The 27,442-nt window shown below is 35.0% G+C and overlaps 1 protein-coding gene across 1 annotated transcript; it reads right to left on the bottom strand.

The window, feature by feature from the left end:
• Nucleotides 1-17,049: 17,049 nt before the first annotated feature.
• On the bottom strand, nucleotides 17,050-25,983 carry LOC132304787 (uncharacterized). The gene is made up of 9 exons (XM_059802506.1): nucleotides 25,646-25,983; nucleotides 20,023-20,275; nucleotides 19,744-19,962; nucleotides 19,463-19,701; nucleotides 19,290-19,369; nucleotides 18,214-19,154; nucleotides 17,856-18,084; nucleotides 17,696-17,762; nucleotides 17,050-17,614 (listed from the first exon to the last, which is right to left on the bottom strand). The coding sequence occupies exons 1-9, from the start codon at nucleotides 25,981-25,983 to the stop codon at nucleotides 17,050-17,052; spliced, it is 2,931 nt and encodes a 976-aa protein (XP_059658489.1).
• Nucleotides 25,984-27,442: the final 1,459 nt, after the last annotated feature.

The raw sequence follows: 27,442 nt of genomic DNA, 5'->3' as shown, positions 1-27,442 counted from the left end.
GTTATTCCATTGGTTCGTGTTCAGTGGAGTCATCACAATGAGTCTGAGTCCACTTGGGAACGAGAGGATGTCATTCGCTCACGGTTTCCTGAAATATTGGAAGAAGGTAAGAGTGAATTCCGAGGACGGAATTCCTTTTGTTAGGGGGGAAGAATGTAATACCTCTAATTTTAAAAAGGATATTCCTGGTATTTAATGGTATTTAATTTATTATTTAAGTGCATTTTATTTGATTATGTGTCATTATTTTTTTTATTAGGTGCTTAATTGTTTTCTTTTGTGCTGATTTAATTTATTTAAATGATATTTATTTTTAGTTATTTGATTGGAATTACTTGTTAGTGTTTTAATTATTTAATTGGCGTTAGTGTTTTAATTATTTAATTGGCGTTAATGGTTTAAGTGTAATTGGTTTAATTATTCTATGTGTGTTTTATTTTATGTGTGTTTTATTTGGTTTAATTGGGTTTACTAATTATTATTTTGTTAAATTAGATTATTTGTTAAGTATTTAATGGTGAATAGGGTAATTAGGTAAATACATCTAACTAGGGTTTTAATTACAGTATAAATTAGGGTTTTATATTATAGCCGTCGTAGATTTCTACGTTAATTGGATGGGCCGGTTAGGATTGTGAGTTGGACTTAAATGAACCTAGGGTTTAGGAAAACTCTATAAGTATAAGGTAGACGTCTGTGTAGGGTTTTTTTAAACAAAGCACACGTTTTGTGGAAGTGGAGAAGGAAAAACGCAGTTTTTCACATTCTGCTAAGGTTTGATCAAAGCTCCGATCCAGTTTCGTCCGTGGTCCGATCGAGCTGAATTTTGGAGGAGAGGTTCACGACTCAGTGACGCACAATCTGAACTGTGGAGATCAGAGTTTGACCTCGGATACAGTGATTCGTACTCGTGAACAGTAACTGGGTCGCACAGGTTTTTTCCATTCTGCCCAGATTTCATCAAACATCCGATCCTGCTTTGTCTGTGGTCCGATCGAGCTGAAATTTGGAGGATAGGTTCATGACTCAGTGTCGCACAATCTGAACGGTTCAGATTAGATTTTGAGTTCGGGAATAGTGTTTCGTACCCGTGAACAATAACCGGGTTTTGGAACTCACCGGGATTTTTTAAGAAGACGACGTTGAAACTTTGAACAAAAGTTTCTTGTTGATAAAAAATGTATCATATACTATAGTATAATTTATTTAAATATTATTTGTAAATATAATATTTATTATAATAATCTATATATATTTATATAGTTTAATATTAAGAAAATAAAATTATAAAAGAACCTGATAAAGTCGAGGCTAGAATTTAATTCTATAGCCTTAAGACAGATACGCCCCGCTACGGTGCTAACGGACTCTTCGGCGTCTATCTCCCAGGATACAACGACTTTTCTTCCTTTGGTAGTAGCACTTCAAACCAATGGAATAGGCGAACCGGCTCGGTGAAGTACTCTCAGATTCGGATTCGGACTCGAAGTGAGTGACTAAGGTTCAAACCCAATTAGTTAGGGTTGAACCCAAACAGAATCCCTAAGGTCTGAACCTAATTGGTTAGGGTCGAACCCAAACAGATTATAAAAGAAAAAGAGGGAGAAGTAAATTCAGAAGAGAGAAGATTTTGTTCTGAATTTGGTGTGTCTTGAAATGAATCTAAGGAGGGCTATTTATAGGCTTAATGGTGCCTATTCCAAATGGGTGCACCCATATTCGGAATGGATGCAACCATTGTGGACCAATGAGACATTAGAAAGCCAAAACTGTTTTAGGTTCAAAAGGTGCAACCCTTGGTTCAAACAAAAACTGTTTTATGGTTTTTAATTTGAATTTAAACCCAAAACAGATTAATCTGATCCAGCCCAGCAAGCAAACTTCGGCCATTAATTCCCAGTCCAGCGTGCTCCACCCGCAAGCCCACTTAAATAAGTCCAGTAGAAAAATAAAATAAATTTCAACCACACAGGCCCAGTCCAACTTTGTGTAAAAAGGTTAGACCCATTTTACAATTAAGCCCCGCCCCGCCCAAGCCCGGACCGGACCAGGTCGGGTCGGGTCGGGCGGGCGGCGCGCGCGCGTGGTAGTTGGTTCGGATCCAGGCTAGCCTAGGTCCTCCCCCTCTTAAAAACTTGGGTGCCCTTGGGCCCAAACCCAAATCCCATACTAGACATATATATACTCAAGGTTGCTTTGCTACTTTTTCGATGTGGGACAAGCATTTCCCACTTTATTCACACCCATTTAGGCTTTATAAATCACTTACTTTGGAGCCAATTTCTCATTCACCCGAAAACGGATTTGAGAAAATAAATATACCACGTTCATCTCCTCGCAGAGAGGAACGCGTTCGTCAATAGATTCGCAAAAAATTCTTAGCGGAATCTATTTAAAAATCCTTCCAAAGTTTGCGTTTTCTAATGCCGTTTCCAACAATCCACCACATGAATGAAAATTTGCGCAGATTACAAAAGGAGAAGATACAGACACTATAGAGAGTACTATTGGAAAGTTACTGCATCGGGATAGGTAGCTTTTGGCCTTGAACCTTCCCTAGTGTATTACTATTGGATTTACTGGCTAACCAGTGAACATGATGTCTTGAACTGTTCAGCCGTTGATGTAAACCAAGACAATAGCAAACACACAATTCCTTCCCACACAAAGTCGGTTCTCACGGTTGTGTTCATATGTCCCTGAACAACGCCTGGTATTTCATGAGCGCTCCAGAAAACTTAGCCTTAGAAGTTCTCATAGAAGCAGCCCCACTTCACACTCATATAGGTGACTTTTTATTAAGAGTATCCTACCATACCCCACTTGAATTTTCAAGGTATAAGAGTCATTAAAAGCATAGCTTATCCTACTCATCTCTGTAGGTAACACTATCTCATCATAGAAATGGGTAGAAGATTGAATCTTCCCAGTGCTTCTGGTGAGCCATTCAGAATTTCTGTTGTCCCTTTGAACCTAGATCTTGGGATCTCCAGTCAACTAGGTTGGGTTTCCATTAAGATGACTCGTTAGCTTTCGGCTTTAATCCCATTCCCCTCGATGAACTATACACTTGCTCTCTTGTCAAACCTTTTGTAAACGGATCCGCTAAATTATCTTTTGACCTGATATAATCTATTGAGGTTATCCCACTTGAGAGCAATTGTCTAACAGTATTATGTTGTCGACGTATATGTCGAGACTTACCGTTGTACATATTACTTTGTGCCCTTCCAATTGCTGATTGACTATCACAATGTATACATATAGCGGGCACCGGTTTAGGCCAATTTGGAATATCTTCTAAGAAATTACGAAGCCACTCAGCTTCTTCACCTGCTTTATTAGCAATAAATTCAGATTCCATAGTGGATCTGGCAATACAAGTTTGTTTTGAAGATTTCCAAGATATGGCACCTCCTCTAATAGTAAAGACATAGCCACTTGTGGATTTAGAATCCTTTGTATCTGATATCCAATTAGCATCACTGTATCCTTCAAGTACTGCTGGATATCTAGAATAATGTAATCCATAACTTATAGTATATTTTAAATACCTTAGAACCCTAATTATTGCAGTCCAATGGTTCTTTCCTGGATTACTAGTATATCTACTCAATTTATTAACTGAGTATGCTATGTCTGGTCGTGTGCAATTCGTCAAATACATTAAGCTTCCTATAATGCGAGAATACTCAAGTTGTGATATGCTAGGACCAGTATTTTTCGATAAATGAAGATTTACATCAACAGGAGTCTTTACAAGACTACTATCCTTTTTATTAAACTTTTCTAATATTTTCTCAATATAGTGAGATTGAGATAATAGTAGACCATCTGATGTTCTAGAAATCTTAATTCCTAGTATGACATCAGTTATGCCTAAATCTTTCATATCAAAATTTTTGGTCAACATCTTTTTAGTAGTTTTGATTATAACATCATTACTACCCATTATTAGCATATCATCCACATATAGGCACACAATGACATATCCATTTTGAGTGTTTTTCACATACACACATTTATCACACTCATTAATTTTAAAACCATTTGACAACATCACTTTGTCAAATTTTTCATGCCATTGTTTAGGTGCTTGTTTTAATCCATATAAGGATTTTACAAGTTTGCACACCTTCTTTTCTTTTCCTGGAACTATAAACCCTTTAGGTTGTTCCATATAGATTTCCTCCTCTAATTCACCATTTAAGAAGGCAGTCTTAACATCCATTTGATGTATTTCTAAGTTTTGCAGTGCTGCAATAGCTAGTAACAATCTAATGGATGTTATTCTTGTTACTGGTGAATATGTATCAAAATAATCCAAGCCTTCTTTTTGCCTGTATCCCTTAGCAACAAGTCGGACTTTATATTTTTCAATTGAACCATCAGGCTTCATCTTCCTCTTGAAAATCCACTTATACCCTAAAAGTTTAGTACCAGGAGGAAGATCCACCAGCTCCCAAGTATGATTTTGCATGATGGATTCAATTTCACTATTTATGGCTTCTTTCCATAAATTAGCTTCAGGAGAAGACATAGCTTCCTTGTAGCTTTGTAGCTCATTCTCCAATATATATGTTAGAAAATCAGGACCGAATGACTTAGACGTTCTAGCTCTTTTGCTCCGTCTAGGTTCTTCCTCATTATCATCTATAGACTCTTGGTCTATATTCTCTTGTATATTGCTATTAGCAGTATCATAATTTCTTTTAAGAGGTTTTTTGCATGGAAATATATCCTCAAAGAAATAAGCATTCCTTGACTCAATAATTGTATTGACATGGATATCAGGAATGTCTAATTTATGCACAAGAAAACGATATGCACTACTATTATGTGCATAGCCTATGAAAATACCATCAAAGGTTTTTGGTCCTATCTTAATTTTCTTAGGAGTAGGAACCGCAACCTTAGCTAAACACCCCCACACTTTTAAGAATTTATAGGAAGGTTTTTGACCTTTCCATAATTCATAAGGTGTCAAATTTGATTTCTTTTGAGGTACCTTGTTGAGAACATAATTAGCAGAGAGCAAAGCTTCCCCCCACAAATTCTGGGTTAAACCAGAACTTATCAACATAGCATTCATCATTTCTTTTAAGGTACGGTTTTTGCGTTCAGCAACACCGTTCTGTTGAGGTGAATAAGGAGCGGTAGTTTGGTGAATAATACCATGTTCTGAGCAAATGTCAGCGAATGGTACTTCGTATTCACCACCTCTATCACTTCTAAACATCTTTATCTTTTTTCCAAGTTGATTCTCAACCTCATTCTTGTAATGTTTAAACATTTCCAAGGCTTCATCTTTACTTCTTAACAAGTATACATAACAATATCTTGTGCAGTCATCAATAAAAGTAACGAAATACTTTTTCCCACCTCTAGTTGGCACAGATTTAAAGTCACAGATATCACTGTGAATTAATGCTAGAGGTTCAGTACTTCGCTCTATGGAGTGAAATGAGGTTCTGGTCAATTTTGCTTCTACACATGTTTGGCATTTTTGATTTAAATCAATATTAAATTTAGGTATAGATTCCATGTTAATTAATCTACGAATAGTATCATAATTAACATGTCCTAACCTACCATGCCATACATCAGATGAGTCAATCATATAAGCAGAAGAAGCACTAGCTTTATTATTATCATTAATAGCTTTGGGTACAACAGTCATTACATTGAACTTAAATAGTCCATTACTTAGATACCCTTTCCCCACATACACCCCATTCTTAGTCAACACAAACTTGTCAGATACAAAGACCAGCTTGAACCCATTCTTGCTTAGAAGTGACCCAGAGACCAAGTTCTTCCTGATGTCTGGTACATGTAGCACATTATTAAGAGTGAGCTCTTTCCCTGAGGTCATTAGTAGCTTGATCTTTCCTTGTCCTTCAACCTTTGCAGTAGAAGAATTCCCCATGTAGAGTTGTTCTTCATTATCTATAGTTTCATAGGTAGTGAACATCCTCTTTTCAAAGCAAACATGACGAGTAGCTCCTGTGTCCACCTACCATTTTCTGTTGTTGCTCACCAGGTTGATTTCAGAAACCACAGCTGAAAGATTTAACTCTGATACATCAGCTGTCAACTTATCTTCTTCAGCTATGTGCACCTCAGTGGTCTTCTTCTTGGGGTTATGATGTGTTTTGCGGCTACGACAATCTTTAGCTCGGTGTCTTAGCTTGCCGCATATGAAACACTTCCCAGTGAACTTCTTGTAGTTTCCTTGGCTAGGACCTTCTCCAGAGTGCTCCCTCTTCTTATTTTTCTGTCCAACTTCCACTACATTTGCCTTTGACACCATTGAAGAATTTCCGGCTCTCTTTTCAGATGTACGGTTATCTTCTTCAATTCTCAGCCTGACAATTAAGTTTTCGAGCCCCATTTCCTTGCGCTTATGCTTCAAGTAATTTTTGAAATCTTTCCAAGTAGGTGGCAGTTTTTCAATGATTGAAGCTACTTGAAATGATTCACTCAATGTCATCTTCTCAGCATGTATCTCATGTAGGATCAGCTGGAGCTCCTGCACTTGGCTCACGACTGTCTTGGAGTCTATCATTTGAAGTCCAGAAATCGTCCAACCACGAATTTCTTCAAACCAGTATCTTCTGTTTTATACTTTTGGTCTAACGACTCCCAAAGCTCTTTAGCAGTATTTATTGGACTGTACACATTATATAAGGTGTTATCCAATCCATTGAGGATGTAGTTCTTGCATAGGAAGTCTCCATGCTTCCATGTATCAACAGCTCCAAGCTTGGTAATGTCTGTATCACCCTCATCTAACACTGGAGCAGTCTCAGTCAGATACTTGCTTAGATTCAGAGTTGTAAGGTAGAACATCATTTTCTGTTGCCACCTTTTTAAACTCTGTCCTGTTGAATTTTTCGGGCTTCTCCCCATGACTAACGGGAACATTAGGCACGGTAATACTCGTACTTGCCATTTGTCTGTTATATATTGATATACAGACCACGAGTCAAATTATAATAATTATAACAACAATAATAATTAAATAATTATTACTATAGTATAAAGATATCTGTCTTAAGATTGTTGATAAAAAAATGTATCATATACTATAGTATAATTTATTTAAATATTATTTGTAAATATAATAGTTATTATAATAATCTATATATATTTATATAGTTTATTATTAAAAAAATAAAACTATAAAAGAACCTGATAAAGTCGAGGCTAGAATTTAATTCTATAGCCTTAAGACAGATACGCCCCGCTACGGTGCTAACGGACTCTTCGGAGTCTATCTCCCAGGATACAACGACTTTTCTTCCTTTGGTAGTAGCACTTCAAACCAATGGAATAGGCGAACCGGCTCGGTGAAGTACTCTCAGATTCGGATTCGGACTCGAAGTGAGTGACTAAGGTTCGAACCCAATTAGTTAGGGTTGAACCCAAACAGAATCCCTAAGGTTTGAACCTAATTGGTTAAGGTCGAACCCAAACAGATTATAAAAGAAAAAGAGGGAGAAGTAAATTCAGAAGAGAGAAGATTTTGTTCTGAATTTGGTGTGTCTTGAAATGAATCCAAGGAGGGCTATTTATAGGCTTAATGGTGCCTATTCCAAATGGGTGCACCCATATTCCGAATGGAAGCAACCATTGTGGACCAATGAGACATTAGAAAGCCAAAACTGTTTTAGGTTCAAAAGGTGCAACCCTTGGTTCAAACAAAAACTGTTTTATAGTTTTTAATTTGAATTTAAACCCAAAACAGATTAATCCGATCCAGCTCAGCAAGCAAACTTCGGCCATTAATTCCCAACCCAGCGTGCTCCACCCGCAAGCCCACTTAAATAAGTCCAGTAGACAAATAAAATAAATTTCAACCACACAGGCCCAGTCCAACTTTGTGTAAAAAGGTTAGACCTATTTTATAATTAAGCCTCGCCCCGCCCCGCCCAAGCCCGGACCGGACCAGGTCGGGTCGGGTCGGGCGGACGGCGCGCGCATGTGGTAGTTGATTCGGATCCAAGCTAGCCTAGGTCCTCCCCCTCTTAAAAACTTGGGTGCCCTTGGGCCCAAACCCAAATCCCATACTAGACATATATATACTCAAGGTTGCTTTGCTACTTTTTCGATGTGGGACAAGCATTTCCCACTTTATTCACACCCATTTAGGCTTTATAAATCACTTACTTTGGAGCCAATTTCTCATTCACCCGGAAACGGATTTGAGAAAATAAATATACCACGTTTATCTCCTCGCAGAGAGGAACGCGCTCGTCAATAGATTCACAAAAAATTCTTAGCGGAATCTATTTAAAAATCCTTCCAAAGTTTGCGTTTTCTAATGTCGTTTCCAACATTTCTGAGGCAAGATTCTATCCTTACTCTTTCCCTTAGGCTTCATACTCTTTGCACTCTTAAATGATTCCAGGATTAATGAAGATTAAACCAAACTAAAATGATATCTGTTTTGCTATGAAACTGGTAGTTACAGTAGTGTTGTATGCTTGTTCAACCTAGACTAAGCATGTTTGTGGATGCATTGTGGTTCTGTGGTTCACGTTTTTCCTTACCACTGCTAGTATAAATTATTGGAAGATGGGTCTAGATGATAGCTATCTTAACTTCTGTAATAGCAACTGTTGGAACTTAAATACTAGGAGGATTTGAGTTTAACACTAGATCGGTTTTGTGGAACACTATAATTTGAGCATGTCTACATACATACTGTGAATATTGTTTTGATGCTTACATTATCACAGTTAGTATCAACTGTGGAGGTTAGGATTTTGTGATACGTACCCTACATATCTGTATGTCATTTGTAAGGTGTTAAATGGAAGTTTTAATTAATTCTGTCTTTATATCAGACTAAAGGGAACAACTTAAATTGGGCATGTATATGTTGTTGTTGTGACCCTGTTTATCAATGCTTATTTTATCACTGCTAACATTGAATGTTGGATGTTGGAATTTAGTTGATATATACTTGATTTATTGGTATTATTGACTACTGGAGGATTGGAAAGTAGGCACTGGTATGGGACGGTGGCATACTAAGGATGGGTTTGGTTTTTAAAACAATACCATTACCCACCTACTTGGAATAAGGATGGGATTAACTAAAAGTTAAGTCCTGTGGATTTGTATTGTCATGGCAACTACTTGTTGAGCGGCAATACCAGGGGTTTTGGATGGATTTTAAATATGTACTGTTATGGTGCCTCGGTATGAGCTTGAGCCTCAGGACCGATGGTTAGGGAGCGTATATGCATCGGGATGTGTAGCTGGCTACGATGGTTGGAGGTGTACCCTGTTTAGGTATAGGTACATATGCCCACTTCGTGTGCGTTTTAGCATGTTACCTCTATTCATGTTGAGACCGGCCTGTAGTCCAGTGAGAGTCCTTTAGTGTGACTATATATATATTTACGGACTATTAGCTATTGTTGAATTGTTTAGGATGTACATGCGTATCGGGCCTCTGTTTGGATTGTAATAGTATAGAACTTGCGCGTGGGCCTGACCCACTTCTATTTTTCAGGTACACGACAGTTCCAGGCTTAGACATGTTCGTGCTGAGCAGAGGTCTCTATTCACTCTTCCGACGATGTAGGGCTCTCTCTATAGTTTTATTTCTGGACGTTTATTACATTTGTTCTATCTTCCATTTGGATGTTTAATAGGGGTCCACTAGAGATGGATTCCCAAGTTGTAAACTGATGGAGTTTTGGAGTTTGGGTTTGATGGATTTTAATAATTATAATATTTTGCGGATTCTATTTTTAGTTCCTTCCAGCTTTAATTTCATTTCTTAATTTATTTTGTATTCCGTGTTCATTATAAAATATTAATTGTTTGATATTCCCTCGGGTTTGGGCCTGGGCCTGATCAACCCGTGTCTCGGATCCGAGGGGTATCTCATTTCGTGCGCCATTGAGACTTAGAACTTTTGGATATGGTTTGTGTGGCTTCAACCTTACTTGTGTATGTAACGTGGTTTCTTGCATTATTTATTAGTGTATAAGTTTGAACTTATTGATTTTGGAAAACTTATAAGGACATAAGATATGTTATGGATAGGGCTCAGCTTTAGTACGGGAGATAGAGAGCTCCCTCCAACATATAGTGCACACTAGGTATTACCTTGTGGGTCGTAATAGACCAGAATAACTTGTTTGGTCTTGAGACCTCATGTCCTAGTCTTTTCCACTTCTTGATTTCGCATACAATTCCAAGTTGTTAATTATGGATTACTTGTAACTTGTGATTTAATGCTTGTTTCGTGTATTCAAATTACATTTAGTATACTTCAAATTGTATACTTGTTTCGCGTATTTAAACCTCAATTAGTATACTTGAATTTGTATACTTGCTTTGTGTATTTAGACCTCCTTTAGTATACTTAAACTTATATACTTGCTTCATGTATTTAAATTCCAACTAGTATACTTATGCTTTGTATACTTGCTTATTGTATTTTTATTTTATTTAGTATACTTGTGGCTTGTATACTTGTTTCGTGCCTATTTCGTTTTAGCTTAGTATACTTGTGCCTTGTATAATTGATTTACGTGTGTTTCAATATTAATTGTATATTTGTGTATGTATACCTGTATATTGAATATCTTGTTCCAATATTGTTTAGTATGCTTGTAAATGTATACTTATATATATTGTGTATTTAGTTTCAATATTCTTTTGTATACTTGAACATGCATATTTGCATATTGTCATTCATTTCAATTGCTTGTGTAGCTTGAGATGATCCCTTAGTTTACCTTGGAACATAGACGTTAGGAGGAATGATGTTGTCAACAAAATAAAAATCAAATGCAAACCAACTTATTTTCTAATAAATAATGTTTTTCAAAGTCTATTTTATTATTTAATAAAATAGAAACTGTTTTTATTCCTTCCTTCAAATTGGACTATTTAAAATATATTTGTTTCTAAAAGTAAAACTGCCTTATATATATACACACATATATATAAGAGAAACTTAAATAGAACAAATTTATATATATATATATATATATATATATATATAATAGAGTAGTTTATATAAATAGAAGAATTTTTTTTTATTTTTTATTCAAGACAGAAATAGGTTCCTTATAAATTAAAAGAAAACCTAATTGTTCCTCCCTTCTTCTTCTTCTTTTTTTCCAATAGAACTCTTCTTTTTTTTTAATTAATAGAAAACATAGAAATTATTCTTATAGAACCTAATGCTAAAAACAGTTTTAAAAACACCAATTTAAATTTTAAAATACTAGAAAACTATTTTTCAAATAAGTTCTTTCCTTTTGAAAATAAAACCCTTTCCAAAAATTGACTTTCCTACGAAACAAAATCTAAATTAAATAATACTGCAACTGTTGTATATTGAAATAAATTGGACTTGCCAAACAGATTCAATAAAAATTGTTTTGTTATACCTTCTATTTAAAAAAATTACAAAACAAATAGTAATTTTAATTTCCAAAAACAGAGCACGCTCTGTTTTAGTTCTTTTACAAACTGGGCTATTACTCATGAAGCTATTTGAAGAAACTATCAACTTTAGATTATTATGGAAATATAATTTTGCGCATAAAAATACTATAATAGTAATCAAAGTAAACTTTATAGGAATATAATTGACAAGTAAATTAAGTTTTGCAGAAATTAAATCAAAGGGAATATTGTATTTTTGTATGTATTTAATTGCATGCAAATATATATAGACACAACTATAATATAAATGTTACATGTAAAATACAATGAAATAAAACAAGTAAAATATTATAGTAAAGTTAATGAAAGGCTGGCCTGATATAGATATAGAGAGGCACGTGATAAACACGGTTGACTTAAAGTTGATAGCCCTCCCCTATGTGCAGGTGCCGACAGTAATAATCAACTCCAGGATATAACTCAATCAGTTCTCAGCGGAGCCTCCTCTATGTGCACAACCACATAAAGGCAAAAGGACCAAGTTCAAGTTGCCCAAAATAGTGAAATATAGGTAAAGTGGATGAAAGATATGATAGCGATAATAGCAGGAAAAATAATACGCAAATATGGTAGAGGAGATAGGTGTGATGATTTACAGAGTGTGTATCGCATTGCCATATATATAGGTTTCCCCAAGAAGCCAAACGGTAACTCATTATTACTATTATTTTCTATAATAAAACTCAATAAATTATACACTTCATGTAAATGAATTCCATGTAGGTTATAGTACAATTTCAAATAAGGAAATTAAATAATAAAGGGATATTAAAACTTTTCAAGCGTATAAGAGCATCTCCAGCAGTTCGTTAAAATACTCTATTGTGTAAAATATACACTGCCACGTATGATGTGTAATTTTTTTTTTTAATCTCCAGCAGTATGTTAAGATACACTACTACGATGTGTAAAATTGTTGTGTATTTTACACAACCTTTTTACATAGTCACATCAACATATTTCATTTCTCCTCACTCTTTCTCATTAATTAACCCTATATTAAGTAAATTTGTAAAAATTACGTGGAGTCCAGACATGATACTAGTTGATTGTTATTGTGAATATATTTTTACACAAAAGGTATAAAACAACCGCCAAAGTTAAAAATAAATAATCTAAATTTTGTGTGTAATTATATTATGACACATTAGATTTACACAAAAAATTATACGCAACGGTTGGAGATGCTGAGCATCTTCAGCAGTATGTTAAAATAATCTTTTGTGTAAAATATGCATTGCCACGTATGATGTGTAAATTTTTTTTTAACTTCAACAGTCTGTTAAGATACACTGCCACGTCACTAATGTGTAAAATTGTTGTATATTTTACACAACTTTTTTACATAACCACATCAGCATATTTCATTTCTTCTTTATCTTTCTCATTCCATTAACGAATCAACCATGTATTAAGCAGGTTTGTAAAAATTATGTGGGATCTAAGCATGACATTGGTTGGTTGTTATTGGGGGATATATTTTTACACAAAAGGTATAAAACAACCGCTATAGTTAAAAATAAATAATCCAAATTTTTTATATAAATCTATTATGACACATCAGATTTACAAATATATATATATATATACACACACAATGGTTGGAGATGCTCTAAGGAGTTTTAAAATCTTTAAAATTCTAAACATGAAGTCCACTTTACTTTGATGGAGTATTTGTAATCGTTAATTACACCATGTCATTGTTGCAATTATTACAATGAATAATTTCTCTTAATATACATGTTTTGTAATAAATTGATATGGTAAAAAATGGTCATCCTTAATGTCATCAAAATTTAAAATTAAAATGACACACCCTTATATTATTTGACACATTTTTAATTTTTATCCTCTTTTTCTCATTTGCATATTAATTTAGTTGTCTACTATACGAAATGAAATTGTGTGCATTCTGTCCTTTTGATGTGGTTCTTTTTAGCCTTTACTTCTTTATATTAATAAAGAAAATTTTCTTACAATTATTAATAAGGACCTTTTAAATACAAAAATCAAATGATTTGAACAATATTTAATCTATTATTGAAAAATATATACTAACTGTCACGCCCCAAAACTGAAATACATGAACTCTTGTCTCGTATTAAAATCTGGCATGACTTTTTTTACACAACCACAACTTTACAAAAAAGATAATTAAATAAAGAAATAGATGTAAATCACCCTCTAATTTATTAAATCGATACAACCATAATAACAATCAACCTTGTCAAAGTAATCCATGATAACTGGACAAAATGAACTAAATATCAAAATATATCGTCATTCTTATTACAATGGGAAATTAAACTAAACCAAAGAATACGAAAAGCTAGCCAAAATCCGTCAACATCATGTGATCCCATCACGTTCCTACTCTACGAGCACCTGAAATGTGATAATAGGGTGAGCTCATAAGCCCAGCAAGAAATACTAAACACAATTATCGTTCAGCAAGCTAACCTTATCTTGTATTCCCATATATATAAGCAACTCAATAAATGCATTAATTAAATATGCATATTCCAGTTAATTATAACTCAATAAATAACCATCATTTATTTTTTAATAAATCTGTATATCTCACATGAGCCCCGGGCTCCCATCCAATAAAGTGGTGTGAATCGTATAGTCCCTGACTACCAAAAACACATGTGTGGCTGGATTGTACGTCTACTCCCCAGATGATCCCTGATTACGTCCACACAATAAGGGCTCATTAGACCCATGGCCATAATAAAAGGATAGTGCAATCCTAATAGGCAGGTCCCTGACCATACCCAAAAGTCATCATAGGGTTAGTCCCTGACTACCCCTCCGACTAATCCAAATTCATCCATTAATTATTAATTATGAAAGATATCATTAATTAATAATTCAAATTAATAGTTAATGCACCCAAATATCATTTTAATTTAAAAATGAAACCCTAATGATCTAACTAGTAAGAGTACAAAATTTCTGGACATAGCCTAACAATAGATATAATACCCTGCAAAATTTCAGAATTTATCTCTTAATAGATTTTCCATACTCTCCCTTTTAGTGTTGAGAAAAAAAAATACTTTTCGGTTTTAATTTAGTTAACCTACCTAAACATCATCTAAAAATCAGTAAGTTATCACATTTAAGTCCATTATGATAAAGTCTAATATTCTAGAATTTACTGTAATTTTTGAAATATGAAAACTATTTATTTCCTATTTTTCTTCAGTTTAAATCAAATAATAATAGTAATTAATTAAAAGAAAAAAATAATTCTGTTTTGCACAAGAGACCCATTTTTGGTTCTCCTTTCCCTACTTATCCTACTTAGATTACCATTACGAATTAGATTTCACAATCAATCCACCTAAATTATGTACCTATGAAGTCTAACCATTAAACTAGTCATTTTAAACACACTGTTCTATACCCAAAGATGATCCCAGTTCTAATAATACTTGAACTAGGCCTCGACAAAGTATATATCATACATATATAAATCTATATTTAACAACACAAGCATAACCATCTATGTATTGTACACGTATATGAAAATTCCATACAATTCTTGAAACTAATCCTCACATGAGGCTACATATATTGCCATGTGTATCACACATCTTTCATCTATTCTAGAATAAAATAACTATCATTCTTTACTCTGAATTTAACCAATAAGTTTTATAGTCATATTCATTAGTCATGGTCAGTATACACTTACATCAAGTCTTTTAATCATTGCAATTTATCATTGCAAAACTAGGTTTCATAAGAAACATTTATAATATCGTCATAAGAAATTAAGAACAGAAAGTCATAACAAGCAAGCTAATTCCAAGTATTTATGCAATTCACCTATACATATCTTCATTATCCAGTCATCATTAAATTAATTTACTGCAATAGATAAAAACATGCTACAATAATTTTCAATCAATCCAAATAGGAAAAGTTACATGTATATATAAGTATACAAAGCAAGATTAACTTGCCTAGGGTAAAATTAATTCTTCCTTCCTAGGCGAATTCCAGATTATCGTTCCTTCCCTCAGCTATTGCAGAAAGACACGACGTCAGATCACTTCTCTCTGGATCTCCGTCCTATCACGTTGTATCGTGCTAATATTATATTTAAAGAAATAATGATAATATCCTCGTAGAACTGATATGACATGAAATATAAAGATAACTATAACTGCATTTGAGATAGTTTAGGATTCCTATTTAAATTTTAAATTTAAAAATTCTAACATCTCTCCTATATTTTTAAATTCAAACATAGATAACCATTAAATTAAATTAAATAATTAAATATATGTGTGTGTGTGTGTGTATATATATATATATACACGGGTCTTACATTCTACCCTCCTAGAAAAAAATTTCACCCTCGAAATTTGCGTACCTTATTCGAATAGATGTGGGTACTTTCCCTTCATTTCTGACTCTAGTTCCCAAGTAGTCTCTTTCTCATCCTGATGATTCCATTGCACTTTCACCAGAGGTATCTCTGCCCACCTCAACTGTTTCATCATATTGTCAACAATGCACACAGGCATCTCAACATAAGTCGTATTAGGGCAAATCTAGACCTCTGTGCAGTCAATGACCTGAGTTTCATCCCTCAAACATCTCCTCAACATAGAGACATGGAAAACATCATGAACAGCTGATAGTCGAGGTGGTAGAGCCAATCTATACGCCACCTCCCCAAACCTCTCTGTAATCTCAAAAGGTTCGATGAATCGAGGAGTTAACTTCCCTTTCTTTCTACCAAATCTCATAACCCCTTTCATTGGTGATACTTTCAAGAACACCAAGTCACCCACACTAAACTCCAAAACACGATGGCGTTGATCTGCATAACTCTTCTGCCGACTCTGAGCTGTGCGAAGTCGATCTCGAATGATGGTAACCTTCTCCGTAGTCTCTTGCACCAACTTTGGCCCCAAAAAACTACCATCACCAACCTCAGCCCAACATACAGGTGAATGACAAGGCCTACCATAAAGTGCCTCATACAGTGCTATGCCGATACTAGCTTGATAGTTGTTACTATAAGCGAATTCAACCAGTGGAATGTGACTCCCAACTGCCCCGAAAATCTAGTGCACAAGCACGAAACATATCCTCCAATACCTGAATGACCTTCTCGGACTGGCCATCGGTCTGAGGATGAAAAGTAATACTCAAACTCAAAGGAATACCAAAAGCTGCATGAAAACTACTCCAAAACCGAGATGAAAAACGAGGATCACGATCTGAAACAATAGACACCGACACTCCATGGAGCTTAACTATGTCTCTGATGTAGATCTTACACAATTCCTTTACAGTATCAGTAGCTCGAATGGGTAGAAAATGAGCTGATTTAGTCAATCGGTCCACTATCACTCACACTGTATCATGGTTATGTATCGATCTCGGTAACCCCACAACAAAATCCATCGTCACATGCTCCCATTTCCACTCAGGCACAGGCAAAGGCTGTAATAGTCCTGCTAGCCTCTGGTGCTCAGCCTTCACTCGCTGACAAGTGAGACATCTAGATACAAACTCTGCCACATCACGTTTCATGCCTTCCCACTAGAACTGCCTCTTAAGATCATGATACATCTTAGTGCCACCTAGGTGCACTGTGTACCTAAAGTGGTGTGACTCCTCTAAAATCTCTCTCTTGAGATCTGCTAAGTCTGGAACACATAGCCTACCTCGAAATCTCATGCCACCATTAGCTCCATACATCCAGTCGACATTATATTCATCATTAATAGCCTCAACTACTTTGGTCTGTAACTTGTCATCCTGAGTTTGAGTATAAATGATCCGGCTGATCAAAGTAGGTTGTACAGTCAATCTACAAAGAAGAGCCTTTGTACTCTGAGAACTCGGCATGATAGAAAACTCTGCCAATGCCTCTAACATCATCCACTCCTGAATCATCATAAAGGCAACTAATCCTCTCGGTTTCTGACTCAAGGCATCTGCTACCATATTCGCTTTTCCAGGATGATACTGAAGGGTCATATCAAAATCCTTCAACTTCTCCATCCACCTTCGTTGCCTCATATTCAACTCCTTTTGAGTGTAGAGGTATTTGAGGCTCTTATGATCAGAGAATAACTCAAATTCCTCGCCATACAAGTAATGCCTTCACACCTTCAATGCAAGAACCACTGCTGCCAATTCCAGGTCATGTGTAGGGTAATTTTGCTCATGTGGCTTAAGTTACCTAGAGGCATACGCGACCACCTTATCAACTTGCATCAAAACACAGCCAAGACCCTGATGTGATGCATCTGTGTAGATCATAAATCTCTCACCACTAGTAGGAATGGTAAGAACTGGTGCTGATATCAATCTCGTCTTCAGCTCCTCAAATGCCTACTTACAACGGTGGTCCCAAACAAACTTCACATCCTTCCGAGTAAAACGGGTCAAAGGTGCAGCAATCTTGGAGAAACCCTCAATGAAGCGCCTGTAGTATCCTGCCAGTCCCAAGAAGCTACGAATCTCAGTGACAGTAGTATGTCGTTTCCAACTCATCACAGCCTCCACCTTGGCAGAATCTACTAAAACTCCATCCTTAGAGATCACATGTCCCAAAAACTGAATCTGCTCCTGCCAAAAGTCACACTTCTCAAACTTAGCATAGAGTTAATGCTCACGCAAAGTCTGAAGTGTAATGCTCAAGTGTCTCTCATGCTCCTCCTTAGTCTTGGAATATATCAGGATGTCATCAACAAATACCACAACAAACTGATCCAAGTAAGGTCGAAACACTCTGTTCATCAAATCCATAAAAACTGCCGGAACGTTAGTCAACCCAAATGGCATGACTAAGAACTCATAGAGGCCATAACGAGTCCTAAAGGTAGTCTTAGGAATATCCTCCTCCCTAATCCTCAGCTGATGGTACCTAGTCCTCAAGTCAATCTTAGAGAACAACTGTGCCCCTCTGAGTTGATCAAACAAATCATTAATGCGTGGCAATGGGTACTTATTCTTAATAGTGACCTTATTCAGCGCACAGTAGTCGACACATAAGCGGAGTGACCCATCCTTCTTCTTGACAAATAAAATAGGTGCTCCCCAAGGTGATGTGCTAGGTCGAATAAACCCCCGATCTTGCAACTCTTGAGTCTGTTTCTTCAATTCACTCAATTCAACTGGCGTCATTCTGTAGGTTGCCCTAGAGATAGGTGGAATACTCGGAGTGAGGTCGATGCAGAATTCCACTACCCTCCTAGGAGGCAAACTCGGAATATCCCGAAACACAGCTGCATACTCTGACACTATAGGTAATTGCTCTATAATCACGCATTGCTCAACCACCTCGATATGGGCAAGAAATCCCATAGTCACGGTGCCCTCGAACTCCCCACACTTATATCGAGAAGGTAACTGTCCCGGAACTGAGAATACAATAATCCTCTCATGGCAGTCCAACTGAGCATGATATCTAGCCAACCAATCCATACCCAGTATAACATCAAAGTCTCTCATACGTAATACTATCAAATCAATAGGATACTCCAACTCCCCAATTGTAACAAGGCAAGCACGACATATTCTATCAAGTGTCGTCGTGCTCCCGAGTGGAGTTGTAATAGATAAGGCATTACTTATATGTCCAGGTTCTAATTCCAGTGTATCCATAAATGATAGTGCAATAAAAGAATATGAAAAACCTGAATCAAATAGTACTCTAGCTATACTGCCATAAATAGTAAGTGCACATTCCACTGCTGGTGGTGCACGATCCTGTCTCCCATCTGGAACAACTGCATAAACCCTTGCACCTCCTTGCTACTATAGTGCCTGACCTTTCTGCTGGTTATTCTTGTGAGGCTTGGGACAATTACGAGCCAAATATCCTTGCTCACGATAATTGTAGCAATGCCCGCTGAATTGATATGGCTGTGCATCATGAGGTGTGGCTGGTACTAAAGCTGTGGATTACTCACCTTTACCAACTCTCTGCCATTTCCCTGCTCACCAATCTTGTCTACCTCTCTGCCAAGACTGACCCTGCCAGTTTCTCTGAGTCTGCTGCCGCTGACCCCTCTGATTTTGTTGAGAGCTGCTCTGATTCTGTTGAGAGCTGCTAGCCCCCTTACTTTTCTGTTCTGCCTTACGCTCTTTCTGTTTCTGAAAGGCAATATTATTATTCTCTTCTACTACCACGTCACATTCCACCACTTTAGCATAAGTGTCAAAACGATGACCCACCACAAACTACTTCACATAAGAGACCAATCCTTGCTCAAACTTTCTAACCTTGTGTAACTCATTCGCAACAATGTGAGGAGCAAATCGAGATAGCTCTGTAAACTTCCTCTCGCACTCACTGACTGACATATCATTATTCTGTTCCAGTTGCATGAACTCTGCTGCCTTCTTCTCCTTCACTGATTGTGGAAAGTATTTATCGTAGAACCGAGTTTTACAATCATCCCAGGTCATAGTTGTAATGTCCACAACCATACTGGTCTCTGACTGCCACCATTGGCACGCCTCACCAGATAAAAAAAATACACCAATCTTCCTTTTCTACACCTCAGTGCAGTCCATCATCTCAAAATATCTTTCCAAATCTTCAATCCACTTCTCAGCAATAAGTGGATTGGTAGATCTGACGAAATCAACAGCCCCCAATTTGCGTATATCTCTGATAAATCCAATTATAGGATTCGGCACATGAGGTGCATCCTCCAACTGAACATTGTCATGGTCAACACCACCACGATCGGCACCTCCGAGACTTATACCTCTAGCAGGCCGTCCTCTGCCTCTTCTAGCTCCTGACATCCTATTTTCAGTAAAGAATGTCAATGATAAGTCTCACAAGTAATTTATACTTTAAACTGGAGCATGGTAAGAGAACAATAATTCGTATAAGTATATGCTCCTATTCTTACTATCACTTCTCTTAGCCAGGTAATTCTTAACCTAGGGTCTGATACCAAACTGTCACGCCCCAAAACTGAAATACATGAACTCTTGTCTCGTATTAAAATCTGGCATATCTTTACACAACCACAACTTTACAAAAAAGATAATTAAATAAAGAAGTAAATGTAAATCACTCTCTAATTTATTAAATCGATACAACCATAATAACAATCAACCTCGTCAAAATAATCTATGATAACTGGACAAAATGAACTAAATCTCAAAATATATCGTCATTCTTATTACAATGGGAAATTGAACTAAACCAAAGAATACGAAAATCTAGCCAAAATCCGTCACCATCATGTGATCCCATCACGTTCCTACTCTACGAGCACCTGAAATGTGATAATGGGATGAGCTCACAAGCCCAGCAAGAAATACTAAACACAATTATCGTTCAGCAAGCTAACCTTACCTTGTATTCCCATATATATAAGCAACTCAATAAATGCATTAACTAAATATGCATATTCCAGTTAATTATAACTCAATAAATAACCAGCATTTATTTTTTAATAAATCTGTATATCTCACATGAACCCCGGGCTCCCGTCTAATAAAGTGGTGTGAATCGTGTAGTCCCTGACTACCAAAAACACACATGTGGCTGGGTTGTACGTGTACCCCCCAGATGATCCCTGATCACGTTCACACAATAAGGGCTCATTAAACCCATGGCCATAATAAAAAGGGTAGTGCACTCCTAATAGGCAGGTCCCTGACCATACCCAAAAGCCATCATAGGGTCAGTCCCTGACTACCCCTCCGACTAATCCAAATTCATCCATTAATTATTAATTATGAAAGATATCATTAATTAATAATTCAAATTAATAGTTAATGCACCCAAATATAATTTTAATTTAAAAACAAAACCCTAATGATCCAACTAGTGAGAGTACAAAATTTCTGGACATAGCCTAACATTAGATATAATACCCTGCAAAATTTCAGAATTTATCTCTTAATAGATTTTCCACTCTCCCTTTTAGTGTTGAGAAAAAAAAAAAATACTTTCGGTTTTAATTTAGTTAACCTACCTAAACATCATCTAAAAATCAGTAAGTTATCACATTTAAGTCCATTTTGATAAAGTGTAATATTCTAGAATTTACTGTAATTTTTGAAATATGAAAACTATTTATTTCCTATTTTTCTTCGGTTTAAATCAAATAATAGTAGCAATTAATTAAAAGAAAAAAATAATTCTGTTTTGCACAGGAGACCCATTTTGGGTTCTCCTTTCCCTACTTATCCTACTTAGATTACCATTACGAATTAGATTTCACAATCAATCTACCTAAATTATGTACCTATGAAGTCTAACCATTAAACTAGTCATTTTAAACACACTGTTCTATACCCAAAGATGATCCCAGTTCTAATAATACTTGAACTAGGCCTCGACAAAGTATATATCATACATATATAAATCTATATTTAACAACACAAGCATAACCATCTATGTATTGTACACGTATATGAAAATTCCATACAATTCTTGAAACTAATCCTCACATGAGGCTACATATATTGCCATGTGTATCACACATCTTTCATCTATTCTAGAATAAAATAACTATCATTGTTTACTCTGAATTTAACCAATAAGTTTTATAGTCATGTTCATTAGTCATGGTCAGTATACACTTACATCAAGTCTTTTAATCATTGCAATTTATCATTGCAAAACTAGGTTTCATAAGAAACATTTATAATATCGTCATAAGAAATTAAGAACAGAAAGTCATAACAAGCAAGCTAATTCCAAGTATTTATGCAATTCACCTATACATATCTTCATTATCCAGTCATCATTAAATTAATTTACTGCAATAGATAAAAACATGCTACAATAATTTTCAATCAATTCAAATAGGCAAAGTTACGTGTATATATAAGTATACAAAGCAAGATTAACTTGCCTGGGGTAAAATTAATTCCTCCTTCCTACGCGAATTTCAGATTATCGTTCCTTCCCTCGACTATTGCAGAAAGACACGACGTCAGATCACTTCTCTCTAGATCTCCGTCCTATCACGCTGTATCGTGCTAATATTATATTTAAAAATAATAATAATAATATCCTCGTAGAACTGATATGACATGAAATATAAAGATAACTATAACTGCATTTGAGATAGTTTAGGATTCCTATTTAGATTTTAAATTTAAAAACTCTAATATCTCTACTATATTTTTAAATTCAAACATAAATGACCATTAAATTAAATTAAATAAATAAATATATGTATCTATATATATATATATATATATATATATATATATATATATATATTTACACGGGTGTTACAAACCAGTTGGTTAGTGGCGACTAGGGAATAATACATGTTCATGTCTAACTAATTGAAGAAGACAACCAAAATTGACTCTAACATAGAATTGCATTTGGTTGAATGGGCCAAATAAACTAAAACACCATTTCTTTTTTTCTGTTTTCTTTTTCTTTGGACAAATACATAAAACCCACTTTATCAGGAAAAAAAAAAAAAAAAAATTACTTCCACCTTCAACTATTTACTGGAAAAAGGTAAAAAGAAATATGAGTAATATTATAATAGCAAGAGGTAAATAAGAACACTATCTGCTTGTGAAAATATTTTTAAAATTTGTGTTTGTATAGAACTAATCATGTATCAATATATTTCTCTTTTTATCTCTTTAATTTATTTGAGTTAACATGTAATTTTGAGTTCACTTCGATCGTTCATAACAACATTGATGAATTTGGCATCCTCAATAGAAGATTACAAATAAATTTTATTATTATTATATAACCACAGCTACTACCAAAATTCGACAATAATAACTGTTTGGTGCCCTAAGAAGATACAGTGACAAACTCTTTGCTCACGAGCGGGCCAGGGTTGTCAAAGTCCAAGTTTGTAGCTAAGCTGGCTTGAACCAAGCTTCACTGAGGCAAACAAATATTCCTTGTATGAATTTTGCAATACAAAATTAATAGGAGATTCATCGCTATGGTAGAAGACCCACCATTGTGAGACACCGTGAAGACGTGGATCATTACTCTCACAGAAATTGTCATAAACTAGTAAAAATCAGCTGGCCATATTTATATGAACTGCAACTAGTAAAAAATACATCAAAATAGAGACTAGAAGAAGAATCAAGTGAGGACCAAGGAGAAGTTGACTTCCAACAAGATTGCAAATTAATATAATGCTTCAACTCGTGCCATGCATACAGCCAAAGCAAGGGATAGCAAAGTTTGACAATTATGATCATGGTTTTAATCGAGAATTTAAACTACGGCTCCATTTGTTTGAGTATAAAATATTTTTAAAAAAATATTTATTGTGTTTTTGGGTGTTTGGTTGTTGTAAATATTTACGAAAAAATATATATATAATAAAATGTATCTAAAATAACTTAATCATCAATTTTCAGTAAACTATTATTCACGTCATCCGATGGACTCGACCTAGATATTTGTCAAACACAGAGAAGTATATATATATATATATATATATATATATATATATTACCTGAATTTTCCAAAAAAAATATTTTAGGACGTAGCCTACGTGTTTAATTGAACTTTTTCTTAATTAGACAGATTCCAACTTTTTCTTAACTAGACAGATTCATCATACTTGCAAGCTACAGCCCTTATGATAGATTCAACATCGTACTAAAACATTCATGGTTTCGACTAATCCTGATTAAATTTCTTGAAGTGATCATGGAATATTTCACTTACAGTTGTGTGGTCTTATGGAAGCTGTTGGGCCTATTTATGCTTTATATGCTGTGGGTTGGGCTAGTTTTCCCTCCCCAAGTCTTGTACTCCTGGGCCCATGTACATTTTTCATACAGTTTATACATTGCTTATTTTAAATTTTAACTTAAATTTCAGTTATTTTTAGAACATATTGAATAATACTGATTTATGTTTAAGCAATTTATTAAATCAGCAAATGTGAATTGAAAGTGAAATCTATACAATCACATCTTTGTAGCTTTAACATTTGATTTATTTAATTATCTTAATCTTATTCTCTTTGTGTTTGCATATATATATATATATATATATAGAACAAATATTGTAATGGCAAAATGCCCATTACTTTTATAGTAAGGTGCTTTCATAATTTATATTTAAATGCACTTCAGCTTGATTGGTATGTTTTGCTTTGGGTCTCCATATATTAATATGTCTTACATTTCAAGTTGTAAGTCGGTCTTTTGCATATGCTTGTATTTCTTTGAGTTGCGTTATGTGTTTGACTGTTTGAGTGTTTGACTATATGCCATATATTCATATCAAATATATCCCTCCCTCGCTTGATTTTTGCTTAAGATGGTAGAATTGACAATTAAGTGTTGAATAAGAGTGTTGATAGAAAGCTTTCTGAAATTCCTTGTTATATCACTTTGAAAATTTTCTTTTCCTTGTAGTATTATTATTATTATTATTATTATTTTCTTATTTTAAAGCAAAACGTTAATTAAAATATTGTGAGGGTTATTTGTCAAGGAAAAAAAAAACGAATAAAAACTTCATGCTATTTTATTAAATCAACAACAACAACAACAACAAATTTATATATAAAATATTCCACTCAGGTACAATATTATTGGTTTAAACAAGTAAACACACCGTCATAAGTATAATGAAACACACCAAAAGATTACAATACATGAAAGAAGCACGCATGTGTGTTGGAGATGAAATATCTTTATTTCAATAACCGAGAACTGAAACAAGCTCACCATTTTCATTTTTCCATTTTTGCATCTTGCAGAAAGAGCTAGTTGGAAATCAAACTCCTGGGAATCATCACCAAGCTCCTACTTTTCAAACAAATACAAGGAAGAAAATTTTCATCAGTGAATATTTATATTTTAGACTTCTTCTAGTCGCCTATAGTAATTCATCATACAAACCTGATCGCACAGTCTTTAAGTGGATCATGCCTTTACGAGGAAGACTGACTGGGACCTGCCTCCGAAGCTGCTACCTGAAAAACCATCCCACTGTACGTTCTTTATCATTGTAATTAATTAATAGGATATAATCTATATAGTGATCCATGGATGACCATTATATATGCTCAATGATATGTACCTTGGGTCCGAAGTGATTTTGCACAACGTGATTAAGGTCGCCACGATTGATGGTGATCACAATCCTTAGCCCCCTATATTCATGTTTCACTATTTTCTTTAGTTGGGGTGTTACTTGGTCTCCATAACCAAAAGTCTCCATCTCGGACAATATTGGATAACCAGACTTTCCAAAGATGGCCATTCAATAGTATAATGCCAGGTGCAGAAACTCTTCAAATTATACAAGTGGTTAAGTGATATCGAGGACAGGCAGGGAAATTCAACTGTAGCCGCTTCTTGTTTTCCTTTCTTATCCTCAATTACATTTTGCAATTTGTAGCACTGGGATACATTCAAACATTCAAGTTTCTCAAGATCACCTTTAACGATGGAGGTTGAGAAAAGGCATCTTAAATTTTTGCAACCATACACGCTTACACGGGTGTGGCTTCTCAAAAAAGGGACTGCCATCTCCGTATCTTGCTCCTCATCATGTCCGAATAATACTTCCAATCTATGGCAAGCAATAACATCAAAATACTTTACTTTCGTAAGTTAGACATGAAATCAAAAGTGCACAAATGTAAACTTAAAAGTACATGGCCCTTGGTCTTAAGTTATACAGATAAAATAAATCCCAAAAAGTGTACTCGGGTACACATTACATACCTAAGGTAAAGATTACAAGTTTTGACATATTAAAAAAAAAGAAAAAAAAGAAAAGAGAGAAGCTAACATGCTAACACGTGCATGTTTACAAAATACGCAAAAGTGCTTCAAGCAACCAAGTAAACATAGGAATGTTGTGCATCCCAATACAAAGTCTCCTTACCTGAAAATATCCCAAGCAATTAGGGTGAGTAAACAAGTTACTCGTAGGAAGAAGTACATACGTATATCCTAAAGTTTCAAGTGCCATGCAAATTCAGTATAGATCAATACAAGGGATCATTCCACCTAACGTCTAAGTTGTAAAGTGAACTAAGGGAGCATCTCAAGCTACCTTAAGCAAGTGAAATGAAATACGCAATATTCTAGCATACTAGGCATAAGTATACTAAACGAAATTGAAACATATATAAACCATTCACTACTAGTGAACTCGACAAGCTACAACTTCAAAGGTAATGTCAACTTGTAAATGAAAATGAAATCACATGACAGAATACTCAGACGCCTTCGTGGATCAAACCACGCATGTAGTTATTTTGGGTACTAACCCGCTAGGAACCACTTAAGTGCGCACTATATGGGAAACACTCGTATCTTCCTCTTTAGAGCCGTGCTCTAGCCGTTCAAAGGTCGATGCCCCAAGTTTCCCAAAATCAACAAGAAACGTATAACTTAAACACTTTAAGTAAAATGCATTTAAACACCTACCATGCACAACCATACTTGGACTCACACAAATCATGCACTATAGCCTCCAATTACATGGCATTCAAAATGTCGAATCTTCAATAATGTGCGATTCGTTACACATAACAAGGCATATAAAATGTCAAGTCTTCAATGTGCTACTTGTTAAACACTACAATTGATATCACATATCAACTAAGTCTAATTACCATAGTAGCATAAATACTAAATTAACAACAACACAATAATAAGCATACAAGGTAATTAATAATAATCTATAAGACTTCCACATTTCAGCAAACATGAATTCTAAAATTTAGTAAGCCACTAAATTAAATAGCATCTCCACCCAAGATAAATATATATTCTAGAATTTAGTACTTACTAAATTAAATAGCATCTCTTGCAAGATAAATATATATTCTAGAATTTAATAATCTACTAAATTAATTAGCATCTCTACATAAGATAATTATATATTCTAGAATTTAGTAATCTACTAAATTAAATAACATCTCTATACAAGATAAATAAACTATATATACTTCGAATCATTAAACCTAAGGTCAAG

This window comes from Cornus florida, unplaced genomic scaffold (assembly GCF_030987335.1).
Source record: "Cornus florida cultivar Cherokee Brave unplaced genomic scaffold, ASM3098733v1 CherokeeBrave_3.0.0_Hap2_Chr04, whole genome shotgun sequence".
Classification (NCBI taxonomy): domain Eukaryota; kingdom Viridiplantae; phylum Streptophyta; class Magnoliopsida; order Cornales; family Cornaceae; genus Cornus; species Cornus florida.
The sequence above is the reverse complement of the archived record's forward strand: the minus strand, read 5'-3'. Positions and strand labels throughout refer to the sequence as shown.

Bases quoted from the DNA above. Each gene is read 5' to 3' on its own strand.
- LOC132304787 (XM_059802506.1), bottom strand. From the start codon at position 25,983: ATGGCAGTCCCTTTTTTGAGAAGCCACACCCGTGTAAGCGTGTATGGT. The intron at 19,963-20,022 runs GTGTAGAAAAGG...CAATGGTGGCAG, and splicing joins AGATGATGGACTGCACTGAG to TCAGAGACCAGTATGGTTGT. The intron at 19,702-19,743 runs GTTAGAAAGTTT...TATGTGAAGTAG, and splicing joins TTGCGAATGAGTTACACAAG to TTTGTGGTGGGTCATCGTTT.